Genomic DNA, 17,500 nt, shown 5'->3' with positions numbered 1-17,500 from the left:
AGTCCTACACATTTTTGACTGAATATGTGATACTGTTATGAAAGTATAAATAGATTCATTTAGCGATTTTTCAGGTTGGGTATCCTTCCTATCGCAATGGCCCAAATGCTGACATTGCAGCATATTCATCCCTCGACTTTGATAGTGACGAGGAGTTTTCTTCCTTCTTTCACCGCTGCAGGTCAGATATGTTGGACACCTTTCGGCAGGCAACAATGGTGGCTCCTCTTGTTACGTTTGGATTTGTGGAAGAATGGCTCAAGATGCGCATTCAGAAATCTAAAGAAGAACCAGAAGTGGAATGCAATATTAATTCACCAACATTTCTGGAATGGGAAGCACTGTCTCAGGTGGGATTACATCATGAGCAAAAAATGTTTCTCATCCTCGAAGTGCTACGTAGCATTTAAATGTTTTTCATGTCTGCAAGACTAGAATAAAAAAAAATTATGTATTTACACTGTTTGCACATAATTGTTCATTTTATTTTGTTTGGATTACATGTGCACTGGGGACAAACTGCTAAAGAGAGGAAAAAACTGACTTTTTTATTATAAGCTGTTGTTATGTATTGATCCTAGTGTAATTATATTCATTATGCATTTGGATGAACTTCAGGTTATGAGCAACAATCTTTTTGAAAGTTTTACTCACTTTCAAAGTGAATTTCATTTGCTTGTAGTATCGAGCTTTAAACAGCAAAAATCAATTTGTCTTATGGATATTGTAGTCAGTTAGCTTTTTTTCTCATTAATTATTCACGTATGTATGTGGGGTCTGTTCTTTTGGACATGTCCGAAAGAGCAGATACCATTTTGATCCAACAGCCACTATGAATTAAGACACAGAGGATTTACAGACATTGGCTGTGAGTGGGCATTGATTTAAATCAATTGGGCCAGCCATTGTGGCCGAGCGGTTCTAGGCGCTTCAGTCTGGAACCGTGCGACCGCTACGGTCGCAGGTTCGAATCCTGCCTCGGGCATGGATGTGTGTGATGTCCTTAGGTTAGTTAGGTTTGAGTAGTTCTAAGTTCTATGGGACTGATGACCTCAGATGCTAAGTCCCATAGTGCTCAGCGCCAGTTGAACCATTTTTTGAAATCAACTGGGAAAGTTGTAAATTTGTGCCAGATCAGTATTTGAACTGGAGTCTTCTGTTTACTGGACAGATGCTCTCACCACTAAGCCATCCAGACACAGTGGTCATCACAACTGCACAGACTACCCTAGCATGGCTCCCATCAGATTCAATTTCTCAACTTTTCCACACACTACTAATGTAGTGCCCCTGCCCATTAATCTCATTACTTGTGGCATTTCTCCGATTCCAATAAGAGTTCGAGCCTTGTGTGCACCTGCACTGAGCAGATCATTAGCTGTCTTTGCCTTAATTATATATATGTGGTGTCTTTTCTTTTAGATATGTCTCTTGAAGCCTGTTTCGAAGAGACAGCTTACTCCCATTAAGTAACTCTGCATCTTTGATGATGATAATAATAATAAACGTGTTTCTGTAGGATGCTCCTTGGGTTGATAATGACTGTACACTCATCTGTATTTTGCACCCTTCTGGATCGCACCCTTGTAGATTACCTGTCTATCATAATTTATTTTATTGTCTGGTGTTTCCAAGTGAGAACGACCTGGTGACACTTCATTGCTTCATGTTGCGTTTTTTTTCTTTCTGTTTTCCAATTCGCAGCATCATGTACCTATGAATATTCAGTACAACAGTTGTTCTGTACACCATTTTCGAAACCCCTAAAATTAGACCCACGCAAAATTATGCTCCAGTTCAAAGCACTTGAACACAGAGCACACAAATTTGCAGCCTTGCCCACAGATTAGGTGTCTCCTCTTAACACTTGATACCTTTGAAGCCAGTGAACATGTTCTCAGATGATCTCTTTTATGACGAGCCTCACCTTGAAAAGTGTCGCACTGCTGCCAAAATAACATTAATATGATAACACAAGTTCACAGAGTCATACACAATTAGAGCAGAGGTACACAGAAGAGTGGGTGCTTGCCTGCACAAACTGCTGTTTACTGACGAGGTGGCAACAGCGTGCACTGTGCTTGCTGACCTGTTAGTTGCACAGGAGGGAGGAGCAGGCTCATCATTGGTGTTACCTGGACAAGTTGTCATGTCCTGGCCCCCTTGTTGAACTTTCAAAAGTCACTAGTTGTTTTAATTGCACAATATTGCATACTTTGTAAAACTGAAATGAAATTCTCAAATATATGAAAACAAAAAAGTAGTAATTCATACTTGCAAGTGGTTCATTGTTTTATTTCCACTTCTTAGTCCAGCCTATCTTTTGCTTGATTGAAAACTGATGTAGCCTTCCCCACATTCTATGCAGTTGATGATAATTGTAATGAATATGTTGTACATTTTGGAGAGGAGACTTGTAGATCTAATGTTTGTGTTTCTACAGATTACATTACTTTGTTGTAATTATGAATGGCAGCTACAGTCCATTAATAACCAATGGTACTTCATGACTAAGCAAGTGTTCTGCTTAACCTACTGTAGTTGTTTTTATTTCTTCAATAACCACCTGAAGTTGCACATTAACAACTTTTCACTAAAGCAAATTCTGCTGTTTGTTCCAGGTTCTTGAGAGCATTCTGAGCCGAATACTGGTGTGCCAGGAGAGGCCAAGTGTCAGTTCAGGTCTCCATCTCTTGGAGTTGTGCTTGGCATATGAACCCACAGACCCACTCTTGCTGTCGGCCCTGCTATCCTGCATCTCAGCACTGTTTGTATTTCTGAGCATGGGTGCACCTGGTGAAGGTGCAGCACTCCTGCCGCGAGTGCTTGACAAAATATTTGGAGCCCTAGTTTTTGGTGTGCCAGGTCAGGCTAAGGACAGCCGCAGCCGTGCTGTGAAAAATGTTCGCCGACATGCTGCTAGCCTTATGGTAAAAATAGGGCATAAATATCCACTGCTGTTGCTACCTGTGTTTGAAAGAATTCATGGCACAGTTGAGGGTTTGAATAACGACCCTTCACAATTGTCACGTCTAGAGAAGGTGCTGCTACAGGTAAGCGTTTGGGCTCAAATCTGAATAGTTACATAACATCCCTGGCTGTCATCCTGACAGATACTAAATACTGAGTTGATTTATGCAGGATTCATTATTGAATCACACATACTGAGTGACGGCGAAGTGGGCATTCTGTTGTATGGACAGTTGTTTTCTGGTTATTTTTGTATGATACAGAGCATTGCTTCCCCAGTATTTAAATATATATCGTAAGCGGTTTGTGATATGAACTTGAGTTTTTGACAAGTGATAATATGAAAAGAAAGATCCCCTGCTGCCTTCCCTATTCTCTCACCATTGTTACATAATGAGGCTCTGCTCCTCACACTCTGAACATCTCCTGACTATGAGTTTAGAAAGATCTTCCTTGACTTACAGATTTAATAATATTAACTACTATGTGGGCTACCATTACATTGGAATTGCTGTTGCCAAAGACTTGATATTTAATTTTGTTGATTTCAGTGGCTAAGAAGAGACAGTAACTACTTTGTGCATATGTGAAAATCAGTTTCTGTGGCCATTGACATCTTGAATAAAACTCTTTTTCTTGTGCGTAACCATTTTGTCATCTGTTGCATGTTACATAGACCAACATATTGGCCACTGTTCAAATAGCCATCATGAGGATGATTTATTTGCTATTGGGCCTGTGCTACATTTGGATCTTATTTATTGACAATATAATGTAATTGAATTTTTGTTGTTATATTATTTATTGTTCACCATTGCAGCCTATTTTATAGGAAGCTAACATAGACCATACAACTAACATTTTTTGTGGATAATACAAAATTTATACATAGATTATTTATTGGTTGTACTTATAAACATTAGATAATGCTAATACAACTATTTTCTACCAATACAAAACTACTATAAACATCTTAAATAATTAACCAGCTATTAATACTACAGTTGGTGCTATAATTCTGTCCTGTTTGTGTTAATTTATTAGGATGCATCTAAACTGTGGGTGGTTGGTTCTGCTACTGGATTCATTTTCCCACTACACCAATCAACAGCCATTGTCTGCTGAAATCCTTGGGCATAGGGCAGCAGCATTTCCACTGTAACAACCAATTCCATAGTTCACAGTAATGCCTTAGAATCTATGCTTCAGTGATCACTTTGTATTGTCTTGTTAGAATGACAGCATCCTGGCCTGTGATGAAATGCCTCATGAAGTCATCCTTGGCCTTCCTGGATACTGTGACTGCAGTATCATCCAGTGTGTTCTAGGTGACTTGTTTCTCAATGCTGCTTTGAGATCCACCATCTGTAATGCCTGATAACGATTACCTGCTACATCTTTGTAGAGTGAACAGACCCAGAAAGTGTGCTCTGGAGTGCCCACAAAGCTGCAGGCACAACTATCATTAATCTGGATTTTGATTTTATGCAAATATGCAACATATGGCCCATGACTGATTGGGAGTTGTATTAGGCTGCTTGACAGGTGAAGAAATCTCATTTTTAGTCTCTCTCTATGGTATTAGGAAGAAATTCATATGTTCTCTTGCATGTTCTTGAAGTGTCCAACAATTCATTTTACCACATTTGCAATATGTGATCTTGTATTAACTTTTTTGTATTAGCCTTAGTTCCGTCCTCGTACTTCCATTTGACTGTCTTTCTTCAACCAATAAAGGGCTCCCATTTCCCTCATATCCAAGTCCAGTGGGCATATCCCTAGGATTACTAACAATGCATCATTCAGGGCAGTGCAATAGGTGCCCATTAATCACTTCTCTTTGAACTCTTCTGACAAATATAGCTAGCCTCACAAGCTGCAATCTATGAACCCAAAAGCTTGTACCACATCCTACAACTGCTGCTAAGTAGATTGGTGGTATGCTCTGTTTGTTTTCAAGGTAAGTCGAAATTGACTATTTGCAGTGGTTATAGTTTTGTGCATTACATTTGTACCTTTCCTGCCTGTCTCCTCTATATGACGTGCAAAATTACAATGTTCATCCAGGAATATCCCTAAATATCTCGTTACTACTATTCTAATAGTTGCAGTGTCTAATTATATTTTATAATACATAAAATAAGGAAAGGCTCTTCTATAGTTGACATCCGTGCTGCATATATAAACACGCAACAGAAAATAATACTTCACTAACTTTTGAGCTCATTTCCTTATTTCCTTTCTCTAGCAAAAGTACACACACACTCACACACACACACACACACACACACACACACACACACACACACACACACACACACACACTTACACACATCTAGTCATCAAAACACACATGCCCGTGGTGTGATGAGACTGACTTGATTACTGGTTATTGAGGGCAGTTGCCTGAGTAGGTGGAAGTGGGTAGGGGTAGGGGAGGATGCACAAGGCAAGGAGCATGTAGCAAGGAGGGTGTAGCTGGGTAATCTAAGGCAGGTCCTTCAACAGATGACTTATTGGGTGCACAGTGATATGAAAGGTGTTCAGGGAGTAGAGTACATAATAGAGAAGGGGGAGGAAGTAGAAAGGGAAAGAAAAGTGGAGAGGGAAGAAAGAAGGGGAGAGGGGTGGGAAAGGGGAGAGAGAGAGAGAGAGAGAGAGAGAGAGAGAGAATGCTTGCATGGGGGTGGAGAGAGAGGAAGTGTGGTTGGAGGTGGAGACCACAAGAGAAGACCCATGAGGAACAGGATAGGAGCAGGGATGGGCAAGGATATTTTGTGGGTTGGGTGGATGGTGGAATACTACTGTGGGTGATGTAGGTAGGATATCTCTCATTTCTAGACTCAACAGGAGGTAACCAAAGCCCTGCTGAAGGATGTGGTGCACTTTTCAAGGCAAGGTTGATACTGGGTTATCAGAGGCATGCTAATCAGGGCTAGTTAACAGGTTTACTGGTGGCAGAGGGGGAGATGGCACGGGAGTTACATTTGTGGGTGAACTGGATAGAATACTGTTTGTCAATAAAGGCACTGGTAAGGTTAGCAGTTTATTTCGCAACTCTTGCTTTCCACTGTGGCGGCCTAGTTGACTGTGAGCTCCGCACACAGAGACAGTGGTCACGTGTGTGTGAGTAGTGCTTGAGTGAATGTTGTGTGTTTTCTGTTTCAAGGAAATACTTAATCTGAAAGCTTAAGATTTTAGCTATCTTTTTTGTTGTGCTTGTCTGTGACGCATTGCCTTCTCAATGTGCTGAGTAGCAATCTGTCATTTCCATAATGTGGTAGTAAAATTTGGGTATCATAGGAACCTTGTTTTGGCCTTTTACTAATAACGCCTGTCTCAGCATTCTTCCACAGTGCAGGGATCATTCCTTTCAAGACACATGCATTGTACAGTTCACACAGGTAGATAGATAATTGGTCATTTAAGGCTTGTATTACTCAGGTGGGGACCCCATCCTGTCCTTTTCTTTTTCAAACTTAAAATTATCTGCATAAATTTTTTGTGTGTAAAGGGGTGCTTAAGCGTTTTATTCCTATAATCTTCCCATAAAATTGTTCATAATCGACAACGCTCTTTTGTGTCGTCTTTTTCTTCAGTGTCAGGATGCAGTTTTGATTAGCAGGGCAGCTGACTGTACACTGCATACTGCTACTATTCCATCATTTCTTTTGAGATGGATGAGACAGTTGGTGATTATGCTTTCTCATAGACTGTTTTTTATAGTGTTCCCCAGGTTTTGGTTTCCAAGTTAGTCTCCACAAAATGTTTCCATCGTTCCATTTGTGTTTTCTGTAATTATTCTGTCTTCTTGGGTTATTCTGCTATGATACAGCTCCCTCATTCCTCATGTTTCTCATCTTAATATCCGCAGTGCATCCATCCAGATGCAAGGTACTACTCCAGGATGACCTCTTCTGATAGGTATCAACACCTCTATTGCTGTATATATGGTCACTGCCAGTTCTTGCACTTTATAGTCTACATCATCCTTGATGTTATATACCTCCAGGAACAGGGTGAAATAACACTATGTAACATGTGAAAGTGTCACTGGTCCAGTAGTCAATATACAACAGTGATGGAGGCAACTTGCAGTAGTATCTCAGTTGGTATGAGATCCCCCCCCCTCCCCCCTTCCCCCCTTCGTTCTGTCAGAACTTTCTATACCACTTTTATAATGGCATGGTAACGTAGTCACAGACCCAAAAAAGTTTTATTGTGTTTGCTTGTTTATCAAGTTTCTGATGTGTATTTAATATTACTAGATTTTTCTGATTTCAACAGTATAATCATAACGTGAATAACTTTGCATATTTACTGGAGCATAATTACTCTAGGTACTACTGGATCTTTCCAAACAAAACTGGCATTGATTATACACCTTAGATCTGTTACAGTACAGCAGTTCATAATTTCAGTCCTTTGTGTTATTTATTTGTCCGTCATAATTGTGAAATGAGGCTCTTCTGTGCCAATTAGGATTTATCTGTCCTCATTTTCTGTATGTTGTCACCATTCTGAAATTTCCGTTACATAAGAATTATGGCAATTGGTACTAAGTTACTGTCTAACAAGATATTCTTTAAGAAAAATTATGATAATGGAAATTTTAGGACAGAGACAATAAATGAAGTAAGGGAATGGAAAGAAAATTTTGTTCGAGTCACACAAAAACTTTATAAATCCATAAACTAAAATTTAAAAAAAAAAGATGCTATTGTTCTCTGCTTTTGTTCATTCTTATGGGTCAGCAGTAGTAGGTTAAGCACAGTTTACATCTGTAAAACCATGTACGGTGAATTAAGTAAAATGTATCTAGGAAGAATCGAGATGCATAAATACATAACTTGATAAAAAAAGAATGAATGATCAGTTGAAAGAAAAATGAGTTGCAATGGTAGCAGGTATATTTCCTTAATTTTAAAATTATTCAGCTTTCTTTATTTTACGAATGTCATCAATCATTGAGGACAAAGCCTTTTGTATGGGATGTGTTGATGTCATGTAAATGAACATATCTTTTTTGTAGTCAGTAAACCTTGTTGCACTGTTGTGGCTAATTTTAGTGCACCTGATTTATTTCAGGAGGCATTACTGCTAATAAGCAATCATTTCTGTGAATATGAACGTCAGACAAGGTTTGTGGGGGAAATTATTGCACCTGGTGTTGAACAGTGGCATACTTTGGGCCAAGAGGCTTTTAAAGGTCCTAAGGAGTTTATGGCATTTGTTGGCCTTGATCGCCCTCCTGTTGAACCGAGTTGTGATGATGTAAATGGTATGTTTCAAAGATGGTACGCATGATATATTTTTCTCATGATTGATTTTCCTTGTCTGTCAGTATGAGTTTTATTCCTTCTGCCTAGTACTTTTCTGAATCACGATATGTTAGTATAGAATTTTGTTAAAGATTTGTTGCAGTGTTTCATTTCTTTCTCTACCTTATTATTTTCTTTCTACATGCTGTATCCATTGCCTAGTACCAGATATATGTTTTCCAACTTCTACATTCTCATAGTTTTCTGTGGCACCAAATTTCAGATGCTGCGAGTTTCTACATTTCAGCAATCAGTGTACCACTTCCATATAGTTATTTGTAGCACAGTATTTGAAACATTTTTCTTCAAAAGGCTTCTTTGCCTGCACCAGTCAGGTTTTTTTGCATATTTTCTTCAACGATCTCATGTAATATTTTCTTATGGAGAGCAGAATTTCTTCATTTCCTCTATCATACCTATTACCAGTTTGCTTTATAACAGCTCTTTGATGAATATTTATGATAATTTTATTAGAACGGTCCAAATTGCTGTAATTTAATATGTTTTACTGAATTAAGTTTATTCACCTATTTCCTGACATTGCTTAGCTGTAAAAGTACAACTTTGGTCATATCAAGGGAAAAAAACTGTAAATAAGAATACTTTATCATTGACAGAATAATAATGGAAATACCTGGATGGAAAAATACATAAAATGAGGAAAAGGCAACCACTCACCACCTACATCAGATCGATGTGGAGCACAGGAACACACAAAGCAAAACAGCAGTCACACTACATTTTGAGAACTGATTCTTTCTGTACACTCTTTAACACACACAACCACCCAAACAAACTGTCCCATGGCTACGGTTATTGAGACTCGATTATTAAAAGCAGTTGCTTGAGCTGGTGAAGGCAGGGAGGGTTTGGGGAAGGAGACGAGCACAGGTTGGCAAGGGAGAGGCAGGGCTTTGGATAATGATTCAGTGGCTGTACAAGACAGGAAGAGTGCCGAGAGATGTAGGAAGACAGAGAGGGGGAAAGGGAGGGGGAACAAAGAGAAAGATGAAGTTGGAAGGAGGAGTGGACAGACAAGGGAAAAGATAAGATGAGGCCATGGGAACAGGTTAGGGGAGATTTAGGACAAGGGGATTGTGAGAGTGCAGGATATGCTGGAGAGTCCTGCATGGGACTACTTGTAGCCAAGAAACAGCCTACCGCTCTGATCCAACACCCACCCCTCCCTATCAACCCATCATAGTTCACTGATCATGCTGCCGTGCTGATGTACTCTGTGTGCCATATTCTTAAAAGCTTCCTCCACCTTCTGTGAAACACACTGCGACTGAACAGCCATCCTATGACACTGTTGTCACTCTTCCTGTGAAAACTTTGACCCCTGCAGAAGTCTCAGTACTTTGTACAGGCCTAATTTCAACTATGTTGGACTTGTAAAGGACCTTCTTTCCTTGACTAGATTTTTGCAGTGAAAACATTTCTTTGCTTCACACCCACTGACAGTGGCCTATCAAAACCCCATATAGAACCTCCAGATGCAAGACCTGTCCTGTACATCCATTCATCACCTCCTGCCCAATAAAAGGCAGGGCTGTAGGTGAAAGCAGCCATATTATACATCCGCTCTGCTGAAATTACTGTACAGCATTCTATATGAGAATCACAAGTAACCAACTGTCTACTCACATGAATGGCCTCTGCAAACTGGAAAACCACAATCTTGACGATCCAGTTGGCGCTTGCTGCACATCTCAACACAAATGACTTCAGCAGCTGCTTGACTACACAGGTCATTTAGATACTCCCTTCCAGCACAAGTTTCTCTGATCTAAGCAAATGGGAATTGTCTGGAGAGACAGTTCTCCAACATACCTTGTACTCTCGCAATCCTCCTGGCCTAAGCCTCTTCTATACTGTTTTCCACTGTCTCACCTTGCCTTTTCCTGTCCTCTTCTGTCCACATCACTTCTCCCACTACTCTTGACACTCCCCTCCTCCTCTCCCCTCCCCTGCCCTCTTCCCTCCCCTCCCCCTCTTCCCCCTCTCCCCTCTCTCCCCTCCTCCTCCCCCATCTTCCCTCCCCTCCCCATCTTCCCTCCCCTCCCCCTCTTCCCCCACTCCCCTCCCCCTCCCCCATCTTCCCTCCCCTCCCCCCTCTTCCCTCCCCTCCCCGTCTTCCCTCCCCTCCCCCTCTTCCCCCACTCCCCTCCCCCTCCCCCATCTTCCTTCCCCTACCCCTCTTCCCACACTCTCCTCCCCTCTCCTCTCCTCCCCTCCCTCCCCCCTCTCCTCTCCTCCCCCCTCTCCCCCCTCCCCTCCCCTCCCCCTCTTCCCTCCCCTCCCCCTCTTCCCCCACTCCCCTCCCCTCCCCCCTTCTTCCCTCCCCTACCCCTCTTCCCCCACTCCCCTCCCCCTCTCCTCCCCTCCTCCCCTCCCCTCCCCTCCCCTCTCCCCTGCCCATCCCCACCTCCTCACCTCAGTAAAATCCAAGACTTGACTGTCAGCTGGCAAAGTTATTTCAGCCATTTTCTTCAACTGGTGAAGCTTTTTTTTTTTTGCACGTGCGACATACAGTCATTGTTGCTTACTGTTGCAAGTTGTTGAACAAGGTGATGGCTGTATATTGGTACCAAAAGATAAGACCATCCAATTTGAGAGCTCATCCTTCTCCATGACTACACCTGGCCACAATACTGCAACTCTTAGTGGTCTTGAAACCTGAAGAAATGCACAAGACTCAACTTGATAATTCTCCCTACGGACCCGTCACACTGCTATTTTCATTTGTTTGGTCTGCTTGAAGAATCTGTAGGAGGGCAATGGTTTGTAGGTAGCAAGGCATGGAGAAATTCATGTGCATTTGGGTCCTGAAACAACCAGCTTCGTTCTATGATGCTGGAATAAAAAAATAAAAAAAAATAAAAAAAAAACTTTGTTATCACTGGAAAAATGTATTTGCAAAGTAGGAAGCTATATAGAAAAAATTATTTAAGATTGTATAACAAGTACATTGTTTTTGCTCTACTGATCAGTAGAACAAAAACAATGTACTTGTTATTCAGCGTTAGATATGGAATTGTTGTACCAAAGAGTAATGGAAGAATCCATAAATAGAAAAATTATGTTTGGCTTTTAGTTTTCAGTTAGCTATAGCCCATGCTATTATGAGAAGTATAGATTGCTACTCACAACATAGCAGGGATGCTGAGTTGTAGATAGGCACAACAAAAAGACTGTCAAACGAGTAAGCATTCGGCCAAAAAGGCTTTAACTGGAATTCGGCAACACACACACACACACACACACACACACACACACACACACACGCGCAAACATAACTAATTAAATTTTGGAGATTAGCATGTTCAAACAGACAGACGTGACAGTTTTAGATAAATCTTTAAACCACGATATCCTTTTTTTTTCACCCATGATCCAATTTTGATGAAAAAGAGAGTATATATTGCCCAAAGTAACACTCAAGTTACCTGTAAAAACTTCACGAAAATCATTTAGTTTTTTTGGAGATTGGTGTATTCAGACAGACAGACACAATGGTTTTACAATTTTATTATTAGTAGAAACCCTGTTTATATTTGATTTACCCTCTGTATTAAATCATTGTGATTTGGACCTTTTTATTAAAAGTTTATATTACTAGCAGCTGCTGTTGTATGCATAATATAATTGTTTTATTATGATAGCATAATGTTTTTTTTGTGGTATCACTTGTGCAGGTCACATAATGTATTGTTTTTTGTGGTATTACTTGTGCAGGTCAGAACAGATCACACATTCTGTTCTGCATTCATCTGTTCATGGCTGTGGTGAAACGATGCATGTGGCCAGAGGACCCTGATCGTGCGGCTCGGGGAGGATTTGTTGTAGGATACACAGAAGCCGGAAATCCAATATGTCGGAATCCTGCTGCCCCCCATTTAATTCCCTTACTTCCAAATTTACTGATGCTGATTCGTGTTTTCAACATGCTGTGGACGCCAGAAGCACTGGCTCTGCTGTCAGAGGTGAGAAATGTTATGTTACCAAATCATATTGCTGTCTTTTGCAGTTATGAAGAATTAAACAGTATTGTTAGTTTTTTTTATAATAACATGAAATGCGTGTTTATATACTGCTCTTGTTTAAAATGTTTTAAGGCAATACCTAAGAAGGTGCTTTTCTTAATGTGCTATAATGGCTTTACCTGAGATACAGGTTTCTCCTTGGCAATTTCAGGCTGAAATCAACAGACAAAAGATCTAGGCAGGTAGAAATCTAGGGCAGGTAACTGCTCACCTGAAGGTAAGCGAGGGACAGTGCAAAAGCATTATCTTTCAAGCGTGCATAGGCACCACTGACATTCATCTGCACATGAGCAGCTATTTGTCCTCATTTTTTATACAAGGGATCACAGGTATCTTTGACAGAAGAGATGCAAATAGTCAACTATGTGCCCATGAGTCAGTATTTATGATGTCCATGTGTGGTGAGAGCAGATGACCAAAATTCTTTCCACTTCGATTCTCACATTTCACTGAAAAATTAGTCATCACTAGTGATGTAACTGACATAACTTCTTCTGTCGCCATCCCCTCCTTCTCTCTCTCTCTCTCTCTCTCTCTCTCTCTCTCTGTGTGTGTGTGTGTGTGTGTGTGTGTGTGTGTTGGTGTTGGTGCTGGTGCTGGATGACAGGGTGATGTCTTTGGGGGAAGGGGTGAGATGGTAGCTACTGAAATAACTTTAACAAGGCAAGCATCACCATTTTTTTTTTTTTTGTGTGGTTTTACTGTGTGCGTGGGTGGCTTCACAATAGTGGCTTCCGTACATTGGTTTCTGTAATTATTAGAAATGTCAGCATTGTAATAATATTTTGTTGGTATGTAATTCTGCACGCTGTTACTTGCACCCAGACTTTGACGTGTCCAAGATTGTTGATTCCATTTTTCTGTGCTATGATGTGGCAACAGGCATAGTCAGTTTGGTCAGATCCTGGAAGAGGGATTTAAGATGGTGCTTGTAAGTGGTGAAGACTACTGGGTTGGTTGTTGGAGTATAGTGGGAAAAAAAAGAAACAAGAAGAAAGATTGTTTACCTCCTGTCTTGATGTTAAGTGGACAGTCAATATAGTTTGAAAGTGAAGAAAACCTGACCCACTGAAATACGAGGGGCATTTGAAAAGTCTCTGCAAAGTCCAAAAGATGGCACCACTGGCACGTATCGAGGTCATGTTTAGTTAGTAGCATCTTTGGAAAGAACGCACACCAAGTTTCAGCCATATTGGTCTATTTCTTTGTGTTTGGCATTCGTTTGAATCAAGGAAGTTGAGTGATTGTCAAAAAATGGATGAAAAAGAATTTCATTTGGTGATTAAATATTACTTTATGAATGGCAAAATGCCTCAGGAGACTAAAGAGAAGCTTGATAAACATTACGGTGGCTCTGCACCTTCGATTAGAACTGTTTACAAGTGGTTTCAAAATTTTCAGAGTGGCCCTATGGGCACAAGTGATGCTGAACATTTTGGACGCCCTGTGGAGGTTATGATTCCAGAAATCATTGATAAAATCCATGATATAGTGATGGGTGACAGAAGAGTTTAGGTACATGAGATTGCTAGTGCTGTGGGCATCTCGAATGAATGGGTACATAATATTTTGCATAAGCATTTGGACATGAGAAAGCTATCCGTGAGATGGGTTCTGCGATTGCTCACGCTTGACCAAAAACAGAATCGTGTGAAGTGTTGCAAGGATGGTTTGCAGCTGTTCAGAAAGAATCTGCAGGACTTTAAGCATCACTTTGTCACTGTGGATGAAACATGGATACATTTTTATACTCCTGAGACCAAAGAACAAACTAAACAATGGGTTACCAAAGGAGAATCAGCACGACAAAAGGCGAAGACCATTCCTTTGGCTGGAAAAGTTATGGCGACTGTCTTTTGGTATTCATAAGCAATAATCCTCACCGACTATCTGGAAAAGGGTAAAACTATTACAGGTGCATATTATACATTGTTATTGGACTGTTTGAAAACCGAGCTGCAAGAAAAACACCGGCGAATGGACTGAAAAAAAAAAAAAGTCCTTTTCCATCATGACAATGCACCAGCACACACCTCAGCAGTTGTTTGAAGAAATGGCTGGCGGGACAAAGATTTTATTCAAACGAGGAGGTGATTGCAGCAACTAATAGCTATTTTGCAGACTTGGACAATTCCTATTATTCGGAATAGATCAACAGATTAGAACAGCGTTGGACAAAGTGTATAAGTCTAAAAGGAGACTGTCGAAAAATAAAAAAGGTTTACCCCAAACACGTAAGTAGTTTTTATTTTTGCATGGACTTTTCAAACACCCCTCGTATAGCAGAGTTTCAGGGTTATATGTGCAAAGTTTCAGGGTTATATGATGCACTGCACGAGAACTTCAGCAACATTTGTTATTCCAAAAAGGTCTTAAGTAGCATAAATTTCTGGATATTCAACAGGATTATCAGTTCAGTTTTTAGCATGTATTTCAACTATTGGTGTTTGTACGGATTCCTGTTTTCAGCGAGCTGTTCCAGCTGTGAGCGCTCTTGTAACATTTTGAAAATTGATTTGGTCCACTTCACATGCTACTGTGATCATCAATATGCTGTCACAACTCTGGAGTACAGGCACTGATTGTGTCAAAGATCATCACTCACAGAATGTGCAGATGATGAATGATTATTAAGAGTTCAAACAGTGAGAGCATTGAATATCATCAGTCACTTATAGATGTAAAACACCATGCTGAAAATGGAACCAGTAATCAGTTTTCACTTTTAGTGTAACGTCTGGAGCCGGCTGCTGTGGGGCCGAACAGTTCTGCGTGCTTCAGTGCGAAACCACGTGACTGGTATGGTCGCAGGTTCGAATCGTGCCTCAGGCACGGATGTGTGTGATGTCCTTAAACTATATATGACAGTAGTATCTGTTCCCGAAAGAACAGTTACCGTGGATGACCATGCAGCTTTGCTAGAAACATCTATTAGGCGCACTACGAATGTAGTGGTGTGGACATGTTGGGAATGTGAATCTCACGGGGAGCGTGCAAGGGATAAGTCCCTGCAGACGCACTATCCTCTGTGCCCTCGGTGGCTCAGATGGATAGAGCGTCTGCCATGTAAGCAGGAGATCCCGGGTTCGAGTCCCGGTCGGGACACACATTTTCAACATGTCCCCAGTGAAGTATATCAACGCCTGTTTGCAGCTAGGGTGTCTATTTAATTATCATATGATGTCCTTAGGTTAGTGAGGTTTAAGTAGTTCTAAGTTCTATGGGACTGATGACCTCAGATGTTAACTCCCATAGTGCTCAGAGCCATTTTTTGTAAAGTCTGGAGGATATGTGCTGGTGATTAATATTATAAAAATTCTCTCTCTTTCCTTTCTTCCCATTTACCCATTTTGTTTCCTACCTTGAATAAGGGGCATACCTTGCTTCTTATATGTTACGAATGACAGCAAACTTATTTCATTGCTGCTGTTGAAATAGGGCATCTTAATTTCGTGTTAGCAATTTTTGGCAAAACTGAGAAAGTGAAATGAACAAAAAAATCTGGTAATAAAGTGCTTCTACTGTCAATATTGCATTTTGTTCAGCAATGTACATTTCAAAGAACAGCTTCATCTTCTGGGTTTTATTTGGCAATTGAAGAACTTTCATTGTAATGTCAGTGTGACAGAAAAATGTATCTGTGAATTTTACGTCTTTCTCTTGCGTGTTGCATCTTAGTGAAGTTTCTTACTCTTGTTATTTACACTTTCGTATGTATATCACAGTTTTCAAAGACTCCACTCTTTATGTGTATGAGTTTGTCACCAGATTGCTTAATCAGAGTGATGATTTGTCATTGCTTGGTGAGTTTGTCACCAGATTGCTTAATCAGAGTGGTAATTTGTGATTGCTTGGTTAGTGTGATGGTGTTATGAGAGTGATTAATGAACTGAAGTGGGAGACATTGCAAGAGAGATTGTGCATTATGGAGTGTCTTACTCACAAAATTCTGTGAGTCCATGTCCAAAATGGATCAAGAAACCTATTGCTTCCTCCAACATTTTGTATAATGACTGTGATGCCCAAACTTAAGAAATTTAAGAACAAAGCAAAGATTCTGGCAGTCTTTTGTTCTGCATACCATTCATGAGAATATTGCTGTGTAGTTCAGTGCGTAAGTGACACACTACAGATCCAAAGTGCTGGCATTCAATCCTCAGTTGGTTCTGCCATGTTTTTTTGTCATTTAGTATGTCTTTCACCTCAGGAAATGCCAATGTAGTTTGGAGGCCACATAAATTGCATGTCCCATTATAACTGATGTGGTAAATCAGTTTAAAGATGAAGGCAAATGCATACAACCTGCAAATTAAAGCACTGTGGTGTTCAAACAAACCTGTAGATTCCAGAATGAGATTTTTACTCTGCAGTGGAGTGTGTGCTGATATGAAACTTTCTGACAGATTAAAACTGTGTGCCAGACCAAGACTCGAACTCGGGACCTTTGCCCTTCACAGGCAAGTGCTCTACCTTCTGAGCTACCCAAGCATGACTCATGCCCCCTCATCGCAGCTTTACTTCTGCCAGTACCTCATCTCTTATCTTTCAAACTTCACAGAAGCTCTCCTGTGAACCTAGCAGAACTAGCACTCTTGGAAGAAAGGACATTGCGAAGACATGGCTTAGCCACAGCCCAGGGGATGTTTCTAGAATGAGAAATTCACTCTGCAGCAGAGTGTGCGCTGATATGAAACTTCATGGCAGATTAAAACTGTGTACCGGACCGAGACTCAAAGTCGGGACCTTTGCCTTTCGTGGGCAAGTGCTCTCGGTCCGGCACACAGTTTTAATTGACCAGGAAGTTTCATATCAGCGCACACTTCACTGCAGAGTGAAAATCTCATTCTGGAAACATCCCCCAGGCTGCGACCAAGCCATGTCTCCACAATATCCTTTCTTCCAGGAGTGCTAGTTCTGCTAGGTTCACAGGAGAGCTTCTGTGAAGTTAGGAAGGTAGGAGACGATGTACTGGCAGAAGTAAAGTTGTGATCAGGGGGCATGAGCTTTGCTTGGGTAGCTTAGGAAGTAGAGCACAAAAGGCAAAGGTCCCGAGTTTGAATCTCGGTCCGGGACACAGTTTTAATCTGCCAGGAAGTTTCAGACCTTTAGATTGGGAGGGCAGCTTCACCTTTATTTTACTGTCCATAAATGGAATAGGAAGGG

At 40.8% G+C, this 17,500-nt stretch overlaps 1 protein-coding gene and 1 non-coding gene across 4 annotated transcripts in view; both read left to right on the top strand.

Annotated features, from left to right (window-relative positions):
* LOC126475361 (exportin-5) overlaps positions 1 to 17,500 on the top strand; it is a 197,251-nt gene that overhangs the window by 96,892 nt on the left and 82,859 nt on the right. For all 3 annotated transcript variants that reach the window (XM_050103176.1, XM_050103177.1, XM_050103178.1), the window contains exons 8-11: positions 75 to 350; positions 2,622 to 3,053; positions 8,059 to 8,251; positions 12,030 to 12,277. In XM_050103176.1, coding sequence (XP_049959133.1) covers positions 75 to 350; positions 2,622 to 3,053; positions 8,059 to 8,251; positions 12,030 to 12,277 — 1,149 coding nt within the window. The remainder of the gene's footprint in view (positions 1 to 74; positions 351 to 2,621; positions 3,054 to 8,058; positions 8,252 to 12,029; positions 12,278 to 17,500) is intronic.
* Trnat-ugu (transfer RNA threonine (anticodon UGU)) lies at positions 15,368 to 15,442 on the top strand. Its single transcript has one exon. It is a non-coding gene; the product is annotated as a tRNA-Thr (tRNA).

Source organism: Schistocerca serialis, chromosome 4 (genome assembly GCF_023864345.2).
Source record: "Schistocerca serialis cubense isolate TAMUIC-IGC-003099 chromosome 4, iqSchSeri2.2, whole genome shotgun sequence".
Taxonomy (NCBI): domain Eukaryota; kingdom Metazoa; phylum Arthropoda; class Insecta; order Orthoptera; family Acrididae; genus Schistocerca; species Schistocerca serialis.
This window is presented reverse-complemented; position numbering and strand designations above follow the sequence as displayed.